We start from the raw sequence: 14,551 nt of genomic DNA, 5'->3' as shown, positions 1-14,551 counted from the left end.
GAGATCATGTGACTTGCGCCGCCCCCGCCGCGTCACCGCTGACGTCAGCAACCCGGCAATATGCCGGGCTACGGACTGCGGTATGCAAGGGGTCTTACCCGGGAATGTCCCTGCATGATCCAGGGACCGTATTCCCGGGTAAGACACCTGCATATCTGGTGTGAAAGGGGTATTAGGGGCAGATGTATTAACCTGTTGAAGGCATAAGGAAGGGATAAACCAGTGATAAATGCAAGGTGATAATGGCAGCAGCCAATCAGATCTTAACTGTTAATTTATATATTGGAGCTGATTGGCTGGTGCCTTTATCACCTTGAACATATCACTGGTTTATCACTTCCTTATGCCATCTCCAGGTTAATACATCGGCCTCAGTATTTGGGAACCTCTGCACTAGGGTTAATTTTATGGTCAGAATCCAATTAAAACTACCAGAATGTTTTTGGCTGGTGTGGGGGAAACTGGATTACCCAGAGGAAACCATGCAAACACAGAGAGAATATATAAATTCCACACCAATATGGCTTCCAGACCTCTGTGCACTACACCAACCATGTAACCAAATGTAAAGGCTCCTGTTAATTTGCATATACTGTTAAAAGCTTCCATCTGGTTGGTTGCTAGAGGTTACAGCACTCTCATTGCTTTTGGTACTAATTTATTACACAACCCCTAATTCTTGGATTCATTGCCTATATATGTTTGGTTTAATTCAAATAGTCACTGATTTATACAGATGTGTCCCCATACATCATGCCTCAATACGCAACGCAGCGTGAGATGCCTTGCGTAAGTGAGCTGATAGGTCCCGTGCAATTCCATTAGTGTTGGAAGTCGTTTTTTGCTACAAAGGTGTCTTATTCGCATCGCTATGCGAATAACACGCACAAGCAGATTCTGTGTGCGACCACGCCTGTATTTGCATACAAAATTCTACGTTACAGTGTTTTCTAGGAAACACTAAAACACATTTTAATGGAATAGGTCCCCCAAAAAGACACTAGGTGCTACCAAGTCACACCAAAGCATGGCGTGACTAGATAGTAGGGCTGTTTAATGTGCATATTGTGTGACAGGATCACTGGAATAGTGGTGGAAGGCAGGTATATCTGCCCCAGGTTTCTTACCTATGTGTTTTAAAACCCCAGGAATAGTGTGATGGTTCTGCTGAAAGCTTTTAGTAAGAACCGGATTAGAGTCCTGGGGTTGCGAGAAGGCGGGTTTTCCATTTACTCAGTATCTGGGGGGCAGATGTATTAACCTGGAGATGGCATAAGGAAGTGATAAACCAGTGATATGTGCAAGGTGATAAAGGCACCAGCCAATCAGCTCCAGTATGTAAATTAACAGTTAGGATCTGATTGGCTGGTGCCTTTATCACCTTGCACATATCACTGGTTTATCACTTCCCTTTGCCTTCTCCAGGTTAATACATCTGCCCCTGGGTCTTTGGGCTTTGAGCCTCACAGGCAGCTAATTAGGGCTTTCAGCTGTATGGGTGTGTTAAAAAGTCTGTCAGCTTGAAAATTGCTCTCTCACACTGCTTGGGAAAAATGGGAAACTATGGAGAATCTGTGAGAGATACCTGCTGTCGAAATCCAGTGAGCTATGCCTGGTAAAAATTTCCTGTATTTTTTTTTTTTTTTTTTTTTTTAAGTGAGTAAAGCCGGATACACACTAGCCAATGTGTGTACCCGGCGATATTGGCTGCGATATCGGGTCCCACACTTGCCGATGCTGGCGTGAAGGAAGCAACGGTGGAGTGGGGGCCATGCTGCAGCATGGCCCTCGTTAACGAGGTCCTCCCTCGCTTGGACTGTTCAGACGAGAGAGGGGGGTAGTTAACGATGCGCAGGAGCACGCATAGTTAACGATGTTGAGTATACACACTAGACGAGATAGTAAAAGATATGACTCAAAATGGCCCTTCTGAGTGATATCTTTTACTTTCTCGTCCAGTGTGTATGGGGCTTTAGAATTATCCTGTGTATAGTTAGCACTGGACGGCAGGGTATTTATTTTGATGTTTATTTCTATTTTTATGCACAATAAAACTGGTTGAGGTCATCTGCACCAAACCAACAGTCTGTGTGATCACTCAGCTGCTGCATACTGCCATCTACCCTAGGAGATGGTACCTGTTCCCCTGACCATGGGCCTAATTCAGACCTGATCGCTCCTCTGCGAATCTGCAGAGGTTTGCGATCAGATAATCAATGCCCAGACAGAGTGAATACCCGACCCGTGCAAGTCTGCATACGCCTTGCGAAATCTCTGCGAACAACGGTCAGCTGCAAATCTGTTTGCAACTCACTCACCATCTAATGTTTTTTCCAGTCTGTGTATAGCCCAGGACCCACTCCTACAGTGCGACAGAAATAAGCTGTTCACACTCCCTCCCTGAAAATGCTTGGGAATGCCTGCATTTTTCCTGACACTCCCAGAAAACGGACAGTTACAACCCCCAAACGTCCGCTTCCTGTCAATCAACTTGCATATGCCTAGCAAATAAAAAAACAACAAAACAAAACACAACGCTGGATTCTTTCGCCGTTTGGCCTCACGTGTGCGCACTACGATATGTACGCATGCGCAGTCTATCGAGAATTGGCCGCCTTGCAAATTCGCACAACAGCGATCAGGTCTGAATTAGGTCCCATGTTACAACACACATACATACATACATACCAAGCAGCAGATTTTTAAAGTCATCAATTTTCCTTGATTGTCTGTGGCATTAAAACAGCAATAATATTCCATGTAAAATGACAGCATTAAATATTATTGCCCTATAAAATCCTATGGGCAAACATCTGCAGCTTTGAAAAGCTGCCACTTGGCAAACAACCCTTCAATTCTATCTTCATTGATCCTGAGATACCATGGGTTCCCATTTCCCCAGATCAAAGTGACTGAATTGTTTTGTTGTCTATATCATGAAACAATTCCCAGTGTAGTATGGGCCAATAGCAATTTACAAAAGATGCTACAGATCTGTTCATGTGAAACAATTAGACATTTTAGATAGGATAGTACTGTAGGTGAAGTTGTATGATGTGGGATTAGTGCAGCCCATTACCCAGTGATAGGCAAAGTAATAATCTAGGGGCAAATCTAGGAGCTGCCAGGATCTTCTAAAGGCACTAGGAAGATGTCAATCCAATGACATTACAAGAGATCATTAAACATGGACTACCTGGGTCCTGGGATATGTCCTGACTCTTCCTTTTAATAGGAGGGGAATGATGAATAGCTACTTCACTCGTTTATGCACTTATTTTATTTTTCTCTTAAACACTTGCCTGGCGCATCTTTTGCAAGCACACGAGGCTGGACTTTCCCCGACATGGTCACATCAGATGCGATTATCCAGCTGCTGAAAGATAATCTTCCAGCAGCTGCCAATCAGAGCGCCGGCATCCTTGGATCCCACAGAGTGTATGTCGATCACTGTTCGTCACAGTAATTGGGAAGCCCGGTGGCACCCCCCACACCTAGCGGCTAGAGAAAGAGAAATAGTCAAGGACATATATTCACACGGTGCCTCTGCCACCAGCGAATTCCTTGTGGCTGCAGAGAGGTGCAGCCGCGAGGAAAATGCAGCCAGGCAGTGCGCTGTTCCTCTATGTAAACCTGGTGGTTTCAGAGAGGAGCAGTCGTCAGATATAGCCATAGTAGAGGCCCACGTTAGTGTAGATTATGGATACTTATTGATTTTCCGATTGCATCCAAACAACACTAGCTATAAAAATAAAAGAAGAATATTTATTTTTGAAAGTTCAAGTTCATGCACAATATATGTGGGTGGTCACTTTCAATTGATGGGCTACTACCATCGATGGTTTATGGCCGGTAGCAAGTGGTGCTGCCATCTGAGGAGGGCACTAATGCTGCACCATAAATGTCAGCACCAATGGCAATAAAACATTGGCATGCACAGAACTCAGCCAGTAATGGCTGCACTATCGATGGGTTTCTAACGATGTGATTCTTAAATTATCATCTGTACAACCGAAAGCCATCACTACAATATACCATAAAAATTGTGATTTTATGATATGCTGTGTCTAAAATATATTATATATATATATATATATATAGAGATAATCAAAGCGGCTGGGTAGGCGGCACTCTCGGGACTTGTAGTACAAATATACACTGGAAAACCAGGTGAGCTACGTTTCGATTTAATGAAAATCTTCGTCAGGCATACAAAACATACAATAAAAGACATACCTTTATAGGGAAGGTGCACCGTGCTCGTGAAGTGGCCGGACAGCTGCCGGAAGTCGTCATTACGTCATCAGTACGGTATCCCCCGCAGGCAGACGTATGACGTGTGGAAAGGGTGAGGCAGAATAAACCCGTTACCAAGACAACCCTAAACAATGAAGTCATTCAAATAGGCTTAATATAATATACATAAGGAGAAGGTTAAATTCCTTAACTACTGTATTCACTTTTGCCAGAATATTGTTATAATTCACAGTTTGCATTATATAGTTATGCTAGTTATCTAAGAAGCATTAAATACTTAAATAGGAAAGGAAGCTAGATGAAACAATTAAGGGACATTATCTCATTTAGTCCATGGGGGGCCACTGTGTTCAGACGATAAATCCAGCGAGCTTCAAGTTGTAAAAGGGCTCTAGCTCTGTCACCACCCCGTTTGGATTCCGTAACTTGGTCCAACATTTTATAACGTAGTGTAGACAATGTGTGTCTCGCTGTTTTAAAATGTTTGGCCACTGGTTGGTCAATTTGTTTCCCTTCTAATATGAGTTTGATGGCACTCCTATGTTGTGCCATCCTTTCCCGGAACTGGCAAGTGGTTTTTCCGATGTACAGCATGCCACAGGGGCAACGAATGCTGTAGATTACATATTTTGAAGTACAAGTTAGGACTTTATTGATTCTGATTTTTTTTCCAGACTGTGGATGTGTAATGAAATCTCCCGTTTCCAGATACAGGCATGTTGTGCATCCCAGGCATTTGTAGTTGCCTGGTTTTTTGCTCAGAAAGTGTGAAGTTGAGCTAGGTGTAGAATGTGAAATGTCTGTATGAATGACTCGGTCTTTGATGTTACGTCCCCGTGTATAACATGGTAGCAGTGTGGTTTGTTTGAAAGATGGCAAATCTCGATCATTCTGTATCATCGGCCAGAATCTTTTAGAGCGTGAAATTAAATGATTAGATGCTGTGGAAAAAGCATTGACATATATGATGGATTGTGTGGAAGTATTTTTTTGTTCCACAATGCTCTTCACTTTAGGGGTGTTCAAAGCTCTTTGTCTGGCTTTCGTCAAAAGAGAATTGGGATATCCCCTTTGCAAAAATTTTTGTGTCATAATGCTCATCTGATGTAGTTCATCTTCCTGGTCGCTACATATTCGTCGGACTCTTAAATATTGAGAGTATGGAAGCCCCTTCTTCAATGGGGCAGGATGGTGGCTGGAGGCTAACAGTAAGTTGTTACAGTCCGTTGGTTTATTGTACAAAGATGTTTGTAATTTGCCATCTTTATGACAAATGTTGACGTCCAGGAAATGTATGTTATGTTCTTGGATCTCGTATGTAAATTTGATGTTCGGATCTCGTGTGTTGACTTCTTCCATCATGACTTCAAACTGGTATTTGGTTCCTGTCCACAGTATGAGGATATCATCGATGTAGCGAGTATAGAAGGCTATGTTGCCTCCATACTCTTCTACATCGAAGAACAGGTGTTGTTCTACTACAAACATGAAGGCATTGGCATATACTGGGGCGGCGGCAGAACCCATTGCACAGCCGAGCTCTTGCAGGTAGAACTCGTTGTTAAACAAAAAATAATTTTTTGTGAGTGTCATCTCTAGAAGTTTAAGGAAGAACGTGGTTTCCGGGCCGTTATAATGGGGGTTATCTTCAATTAATGTCTGAACCGCTTGGAGACCCCTATTGTGGGGGATGTTAGTATACAGGCTGCTAACATCACAGGTACAGAGCCAAAAGGGGTGGGGAAGATCTTTCAGGTTACTGAGTTTATCTAGAAGCATGCTAGTATCTTTAAGATAGTGCTTCTGATTTTGCACTATTGGTTGCATGTAAAAATCTATATATCTGGATGCATTATAAAATAAAGAATTACGTGCCGAAATTATTGGTCGTCCTGGAGGACGAAATCTGTTTTTGTGTAATTTCGGAATAAGGTTGAAGAGTGGGACCATGGGGGTGGTGTTAAGTAAAGCCCTTTGGGTGTCTGAATCTATGATGCCTTTGTCGAGGGCATCAGTCAATAGTTCTTGCAGCTGTAAGAGAAATTCATTGGTGGGGTCCTTCTTAAGTTTGGTGTAGACCTTGGGGTCGTCCAGATGTCTATAGGCCTCTAATTTATAGTCGCTTGTGTCCTGTATTACTATCCCGCCCCCCTTGTCGGCAGGGCGTATGGTAATATCCGTGTAGGAGGCCAGATCTTTTAAGGCTTTAGATTCCTCCCTGGAAATGTTGTGCCGGGTTTGTAGAGGATTCTTTTCCAGTGATTCTATATCTCCTAATAGGGTCCTTGTGAAGACTTTGATCGATGTATTGTTGGAGACTGGGTCAAAGGTGGATTTGGGGCGCACGGGGCATTTGGTTCCTTTATCATTTGTTAGAGGAGATTTAGAAAAATATTCCTTCAGACGTAATTGTCTGTTTAAACGGGTGAGGTCTATTCGGCTTTTGAGGCCGTCAAATTGGTTAGTTGGGACAAAATTAAGTCCCCGTTGTAGGACCTTGGTCTCGGAAATTGTCAAAGTCCTTGATGACAAATTATGAATTATTTCTTGCTTTTTGTGGTCTTTTTTAATTTGCCTTTGGCATTGACCTCCTCGTCTGGTTCTGTTTCTCCTCCTGTATCCCTCTGTGCCCGAGTTCGTATCCCTAAAGGGATATGCTTGGTAGATTTTTTTCGGCTAGAAGTGGCGGTATCCTGATCACTTTGTGAGGTACCGCTAGATATGTCAGTCTCCAATGGAAATCTCCTTTGACCTCGCTGGTATCTCGGTCGGGGGTGACGGGTCCCTGCCGAGGGGTTGGTAACCCAGGTATACACTTTATTTTCCTCATAATCTCTGGTCACTGTTGTTAATTTATTGGTTTTGAATTTAATTAAATCTGTGCGATATTTATCGACTTGGGACGTTAGCTTATTAAGCCAATCACCATTGTCGGCTGCACTTAATGTCGGCATGGAGGTTGATTCCAAGATCTTAATTTTCTCCTTGATGGAATTGAGCTCTCTAGTAGATTCCTCGATAACGAGTAATATCAAATCGAATGAGGCTTTGTTTAGGACCGCCACCCATCTGCGGCAAAAGTCTGTATTGTGGCGTCCAATAGTGGGCATATTTTTAATCCTAAAGCCCCGTGGGATTTTCTTCTCTCTAAAATAATCCGATAGGGTTACTCCGTGGAGATAGAAATCTATCTCGCGTTTTTTCAATCTCAGTAGCTGGATGAAAATATTCTCTGGCGTGTCTGTTCCCTTGGCAGTAACAAATTTGTCTTTAATCAAGATGCGTTCCGCATCTAAATCCGATAGGGATAAGGTGTCTCCCACTGGCAGATTCAGGTTGCGGAAGCCAGTCGCGTCCTCATGTAGGGTGTCCATAGCAGTGGGGAAATTCACACACCGTGTGTGATCACCAGCAGTGATAAAACAGGGAAAAGAAGAAGAATGTCCGACTTAGGATGCTGCAGCCAGCGTCCACTTTTAGCAGGATGTCGGGTGCCTTAACAGCTCTTGCAGGAGCTTATTTTTAATCAAATTAAAGGTGTTCGGCACTCCCTGTAAGTAAGTGTTGAATAAATGGCCCGGTGCCCTCCAAAGCAAATATGCAGAGATAATCAAAGCGGCTGGGTAGGCGGCACTCTCGGGACTTGTAGTACAAATATACACTGGAAAACCAGGTGAGCTACGTTTCGATTTAATGAAAATCTTCGTCAGGCATACAAAACATACAATAAAAGACATACCTTTATAGGGAAGGTGCACCGTGCTCGTGAAGTGGCCGGACAGCTGCCGGAAGTCGTCATTACGTCATCAGTACGGTATCCCCCGCAGGCAGACGTATGACGTGTGGAAAGGGTGAGGCAGAATAAACCCGTTACCAAGACAACCCTAAACAATGAAGTCATTCAAATAGGCCTATGACTTCATTGTTTAGGGTTGTCTTGGTAACGGGTTTATTCTGCCTCACCCTTTCCACACGTCATACGTCTGCCTGCGGGGGATACCGTACTGATGACGTAATGACGACTTCCGGCAGCTGTCCGGCCACTTCACGAGCACGGTGCACCTTCCCTATAAAGGTATGTCTTTTATTGTATGTTTTGTATGCCTGACGAAGATTTTCATTAAATCGAAACGTAGCTCACCTGGTTTTCCAGTGTATATTTGTACTACAAGTCCCGAGAGTGCCGCCTACCCAGCCGCTTTGATTATCTCTGCATATTTGCTTTGGAGGGCACCGGGCCATTTATTCAACACTTACTTACAGGGAGTGCCGAACACCTTTAATTTGATTAAAAATAAGCTCCTGCAAGAGCTGTTAAGGCACCCGACATCCTGCTAAAAGTGGACGCTGGCTGCAGCATCCTAAGTCGGACATTCTTCTTCTTTTCCCTGTTTTATCACTGCTGGTGATCACACACGGTGTGTGAATTTCCCCACTGCTATGGACACCCTACATGAGGACGCGACTGGCTTCCGCAACCTGAATCTGCCAGTGGGAGACACCTTATCCCTATCGGATTTAGATGCGGAACGCATCTTGATAAAAGACAAATTTGATACTGCCAAGGGAACAGACACGCCAGAGAATATTTTCATCCAGCTACTGAGATTGAAAAAACGCGAGATAGATTTCTATCTCCACGGAGTAACCCTATCGGATTATTTTAGAGAGAAGAAAATCCCACGGGGCTTTAGGATTAAAAATATGCCCACTATTGGACGCCACAATACAGACTTTTGCCGCAGATGGGTGGCGGTCCTAAACAAAGCCTCATTCGATTTGATATTACTCGTTATCGAGGAATCTACTAGAGAGCTCAATTCCATCAAGGAGAAAATTAAGATCTTGGAATCAACCTCCATGCCGACATTAAGTGCAGCCGACAATGGTGATTGGCTTAATAAGCTAACGTCCCAAGTCGATAAATATCGCACAGATTTAATTAAATTCAAAACCAATAAATTAACAACAGTGACCAGAGATTATGAGGAAAATAAAGTGTATACCTGGGTTACCAACCCCTCGGCAGGGACCCGTCACCCCCGACCGAGATACCAGCGAGGTCAAAGGAGATTTCCATTGGAGACTGACACATCTAGCGGTACCTCACAAAGTGATCAGGATACCGCCACTTCTAGCCGAAAAAAATCTACCAAGCATATCCCTTTAGGGATACGAACTCGGGCACAGAGGGATACAGGAGGAGAAACAGAACCAGACGAGGAGGTCAATGCCAAAGGCAAATTAAAAAAGACCACAAAAAGCAAGAAATAATTCATAATTTGTCATCAAGGACTTTGACAATTTCCGAGACCAAGGTCCTACAACGGGGACTTAATTTTGTCCCAACTAACCAATTTGACGGCCTCAAAAGCCGAATAGACCTCACCCGTTTAAACAGACAATTACGTCTGAAGGAATATTTTTCTAAATCTCCTCTAACAAATGATAAAGGAACCAAATGCCCCGTGCGCCCCAAATCCACCTTTGACCCAGTCTCCAACAATACATCGATCAAAGTCTTCACAAGGACCCTATTAGGAGATATAGAATCACTGGAAAAGAATCCTCTACAAACCCGGCACAACATTTCCAGGGAGGAATCTAAAGCCTTAAAAGATCTGGCCTCCTACACGGATATTACCATACGCCCTGCCGACAAGGGGGGCGGGATAGTAATACAGGACACAAGCGACTATAAATTAGAGGCCTATAGACATCTGGACGACCCCAAGGTCTACACCAAACTTAAGAAGGACCCCACCAATGAATTTCTCTTACAGCTGCAAGAACTATTGACTGATGCCCTCGACAAAGGCATCATAGATTCAGACACCCAAAGGGCTTTACTTAACACCACCCCCATGGTCCCACTCTTCAACCTTATTCCGAAATTACACAAAAACAGATTTCGTCCTCCAGGACGACCAATAATTTCGGCACGTAATTCTTTATTTTATAATGCATCCAGATATATAGATTTTTACATGCAACCAATAGTGCAAAATCAGAAGCACTATCTTAAAGATACTAGCATGCTTCTAGATAAACTCAGTAACCTGAAAGATCTTCCCCACCCCTTTTGGCTCTGTACCTGTGATGTTAGCAGCCTGTATACTAACATCCCCCACAATAGGGGTCTCCAAGCGGTTCAGACATTAATTGAAGATAACCCCCATTATAACGGCCCGGAAACCACGTTCTTCCTTAAACTTCTAGAGATGACACTCACAAAAAATTATTTTTTGTTTAACAACGAGTTCTACCTGCAAGAGCTCGGCTGTGCAATGGGTTCTGCCGCCGCCCCAGTATATGCCAATGCCTTCATGTTTGTAGTAGAACAACACCTGTTCTTCGATGTAGAAGAGTATGGAGGCAACATAGCCTTCTATACTCGCTACATCGATGATATCCTCATACTGTGGACAGGAACCAAATACCAGTTTGAAGTCATGATGGAAGAAGTCAACACACGAGATCCGAACATCAAATTTACATACGAGATCCAAGAACATAACATACATTTCCTGGACGTCAACATTTGTCATAAAGATGGCAAATTACAAACATCTTTGTACAATAAACCAACGGACTGTAACAACTTACTGTTAGCCTCCAGCCACCATCCTGCCCCATTGAAGAAGGGGCTTCCATACTCTCAATATTTAAGAGTCCGACGAATATGTAGCGACCAGGAAGATGAACTACATCAGATGAGCATTATGACACAAAAATTTTTGCAAAGGGGATATCCCAATTCTCTTTTGACGAAAGCCAGACAAAGAGCTTTGAACACCCCTAAAGTGAAGAGCATTGTGGAACAAAAAAATACTTCCACACAATCCATCATATATGTCAATGCTTTTTCCACAGCATCTAATCATTTAATTTCACGCTCTAAAAGATTCTGGCCGATGATACAGAATGATCGAGATTTGCCATCTTTCAAACAAACCACACTGCTACCATGTTATACACGGGGACGTAACATCAAAGACCGAGTCATTCATACAGACATTTCACATTCTACACCTAGCTCAACTTCACACTTTCTGAGCAAAAAACCAGGCAACTACAAATGCCTGGGATGCACAACATGCCTGTATCTGGAAACGGGAGATTTCATTACACATCCACAGTCTGGAAAAAAAATCAGAATCAATAAAGTCCTAACTTGTACTTCAAAATATGTAATCTACAGCATTCGTTGCCCCTGTGGCATGCTGTACATCGGAAAAACCACTTGCCAGTTCCGGGAAAGGATGGCACAACATAGGAGTGCCATCAAACTCATATTAGAAGGGAAACAAATTGACCAACCAGTGGCCAAACATTTTAAAACAGCGAGACACACATTGTCTACACTACGTTATAAAATGTTGGACCAAGTTACGGAATCCAAACGGGGTGGTGACAGAGCTAGAGCCCTTTTACAACTTGAAGCTCGCTGGATTTATCGTCTGAACACAGTGGCCCCCCATGGACTAAATGAGATAATGTCCCTTAATTGTTTCATCTAGCTTCCTTTCCTATTTAAGTATTTAATGCTTCTTAGATAACTAGCATAACTATATAATGCAAACTGTGAATTATAACAATATTCTGGCAAAAGTGAATACAGTAGTTAAGGAATTTAACCTTCTCCTTATGTATATTATATTAAGCCTATTTGAATGACTTCATTGTTTAGGGTTGTCTTGGTAACGGGTTTATTCTGCCTCACCCTTTCCACACGTCATACGTCTGCCTGCGGGGGATACCGTACTGATGACGTAATGACGACTTCCGGCAGCTGTCCGGCCACTTCACGAGCACGGTGCACCTTCCCTATAAAGGTATGTCTTTTATTGTATGTTTTGTATGCCTGACGAAGATTTTCATTAAATCGAAACGTAGCTCACCTGGTTTTCCAGTGTATATTTGTACTACAAGTCCCGAGAGTGCCGCCTACCCAGCCGCTTTGATTATCTCTGCATATTTGCTTTGGAGGGCACCGGGCCATTTATTCAACACTTACTTACAGGGAGTGCCGAACACCTTTAATTTGATTATATATATATATATATATATATATATATATAAAAAGTTTTCAATAGATTTTTTGGGGCCTAATTAAAAAAAAATATATATATATATATATCTTTAACTCTATCTATAATTCTGAGCGATTTTTAAAAATATATAGTGTTAACAGTGTGTCCATCACTCAGGTGATGCATAATATAAGATAAGGTGCCTGGAGGACAAAAAGTGCTAGTACTGAGGAGCAAGGAATGTGGTGACAAATGCAGGAAGCGTGGTCAGACTGATGCATGTATATGTCTGCACAGTGTATTGTACATTGTTCTTATTCACATCCAAGCGACTGTGTACCTGTCACCACCCTCACTGTGGGCACAACCCATAGAAGTGTCTACTAGCACAACATTCTTCTACTTTGCTGTATGAATGGCCCTGGAATTGTTAAATGGCGGCACGATGTAAAACAAACACATGCATTGCACAGCAATGTATTTCTCTAGGAGCCAGGGTTCCCACATGCAGTACTAGTCAGAAACAAGAGCTAGACCATGCCATCTAATAAGGTCAGGGTGTAGCCTGGCTTCAAATAAAATACTACAGTAAAATCCTACCGCACACAGAACAGACTGGATTAAATAAACATTCCTGGATTTGCTAACCTTAACTGAGGACACTGCAGGCAGCACCAAATGCAGACATTTGTACTCTGCAAGCCAAGGCATGCTAGAACATAAATATAGAAAAATGGTAGTACCTGTACAAACCACAACACATGTACTTACTTCTCTGCACAGGGGAACTAACAACCTCAAAATTACATTCAAGAACAATATTCTGTCATCGGGGGAACTAGGAAATTCAGAACTAAGCTATGCTGAGCAAACAAACATAGGTCACCCTACCAGCCTTGATATATGTGATGATACATTTTCCTAAAGCAGTGAAAAAGAAAAAAAAAAAACGAATAAATAAATTAAAAAAAACTTACCTGCCCCAAAGGCTTTAGCAACCAGCCAGGCCAGATTGCTGGCCACCTTGGCCCTGTTGAAGTCATAGTGATCAAAAGGTTTGATGGCTGGGACAATGAAAGATTTCTTCACCTCCTGTTGGCTTTCTGCTATGTCCACCATGGCTGAAACCTGAGGACCCTTTCAATTTACATGATTTGTAGAATAAATCCAGTCAGTTTAACATTTTACGATGGATTCCATTAACTTGCGCATAAAGGTGAAACCTGTACCATTGCGGCTGTACCAAACGCATATGGGGATTATCTTGGCCTACTCAGCCTTTAGCGTTGATTTTGTACATCTGTATTTACAACAAAGATCCTTTAAATAACAAATGTCTTTCAAACTTAGGTCAGGTTCCAATGCATTTATAGTATAATATCACCCAGAGTCAAATGTCCATGAAAAATACAAATATTTAAATAATAATAGCAGCTCACTGCAATCCTATTTCAGTGTTTAGCCATAAAATCATGCAAAATCCTGTAGTGATGCTAAAATGTGTGAGCTTTATATTCAATGCATCTATCTTTAGTGTCTACCAGGAGCGTGGGACTATCACCATCTCATTAGTGTAATCAAAGCCAGAAGAGGTGGAGGCAATTGTGATGATACAGTACATGGGGTGGTGGGTTCTCCTGTATGTTACTGTATGCCAGGCTCCAGGTGATCATGTGATAATTTTCCACTGAAGCCTCCAGTCTCCTGGATTGCATTCATCAGCATGCATGGATCCTGTAGGTGATGCCTGCACTCTGCAGTAATTATGTCTCCATGTCAGATTTACTTACACGTTGTTTTATAGGGACAGGCATGTGTACAATACTTTCCAGCCACAGTCGTGTTTTATAGCAGCAGCAAATCATCTGATGACAGGGGAGGAAGTCAAGACCATGGTACAGTAGCGGATCCTTGGGCAATGATCTGCGGTGATCCTCCGCACTGTAAAGTAGAAGGATGCCTGAGAGCAGATCTCCCGGTAGACTGCCACTGGCTGATGCAGAGAAGATGCAGACGTGATGGGAGATCCTGCAGCACAGATCCTAGGAGAAGGGATCCCCGGATGACAGAGAATTCCTTTGCATCTAGACCCTTACAGCAGCGATGCTGGGATCCGGTGGGCTGTCCTGTATGAGATGAGCGCTGGACTCCCGGTTACAGATCCCGGCTCACAGGCCCTGGCGGCGATCACATTCCAGCTCCCTTCTCACCCCACCCCTTGTCGGTTTATTTCTATCTCTGTTTTCTGTCCCCCTCCGGCC

At 43.0% G+C, this 14,551-nt stretch overlaps 1 protein-coding gene across 3 annotated transcripts in view; it reads right to left on the bottom strand.

Moving 5' to 3' along the window:
• Positions 1–14,099, bottom strand: part of CAMSAP2 (calmodulin regulated spectrin associated protein family member 2) — a 286,395-nt gene extending 272,296 nt beyond the window's left edge. For all 3 annotated transcript variants that reach the window (XM_063940142.1, XM_063940143.1, XM_063940144.1), the window contains exon 1: positions 13,268–14,099. In XM_063940142.1, coding sequence (XP_063796212.1) covers positions 13,268–13,409 — 142 coding nt within the window. In that variant the 5' untranslated portion in view covers positions 13,410–14,099. The remainder of the gene's footprint in view (positions 1–13,267) is intronic.
• Positions 14,100–14,551: the final 452 nt, after the last annotated feature.

Source organism: Pseudophryne corroboree, chromosome 9 (assembly GCF_028390025.1).
Source record: "Pseudophryne corroboree isolate aPseCor3 chromosome 9, aPseCor3.hap2, whole genome shotgun sequence".
Classification (NCBI taxonomy): Eukaryota; Metazoa; Chordata; class Amphibia; order Anura; family Myobatrachidae; genus Pseudophryne; species Pseudophryne corroboree.
The sequence above is the reverse complement of the archived record's forward strand: the minus strand, read 5'-3'. Positions and strand labels throughout refer to the sequence as shown.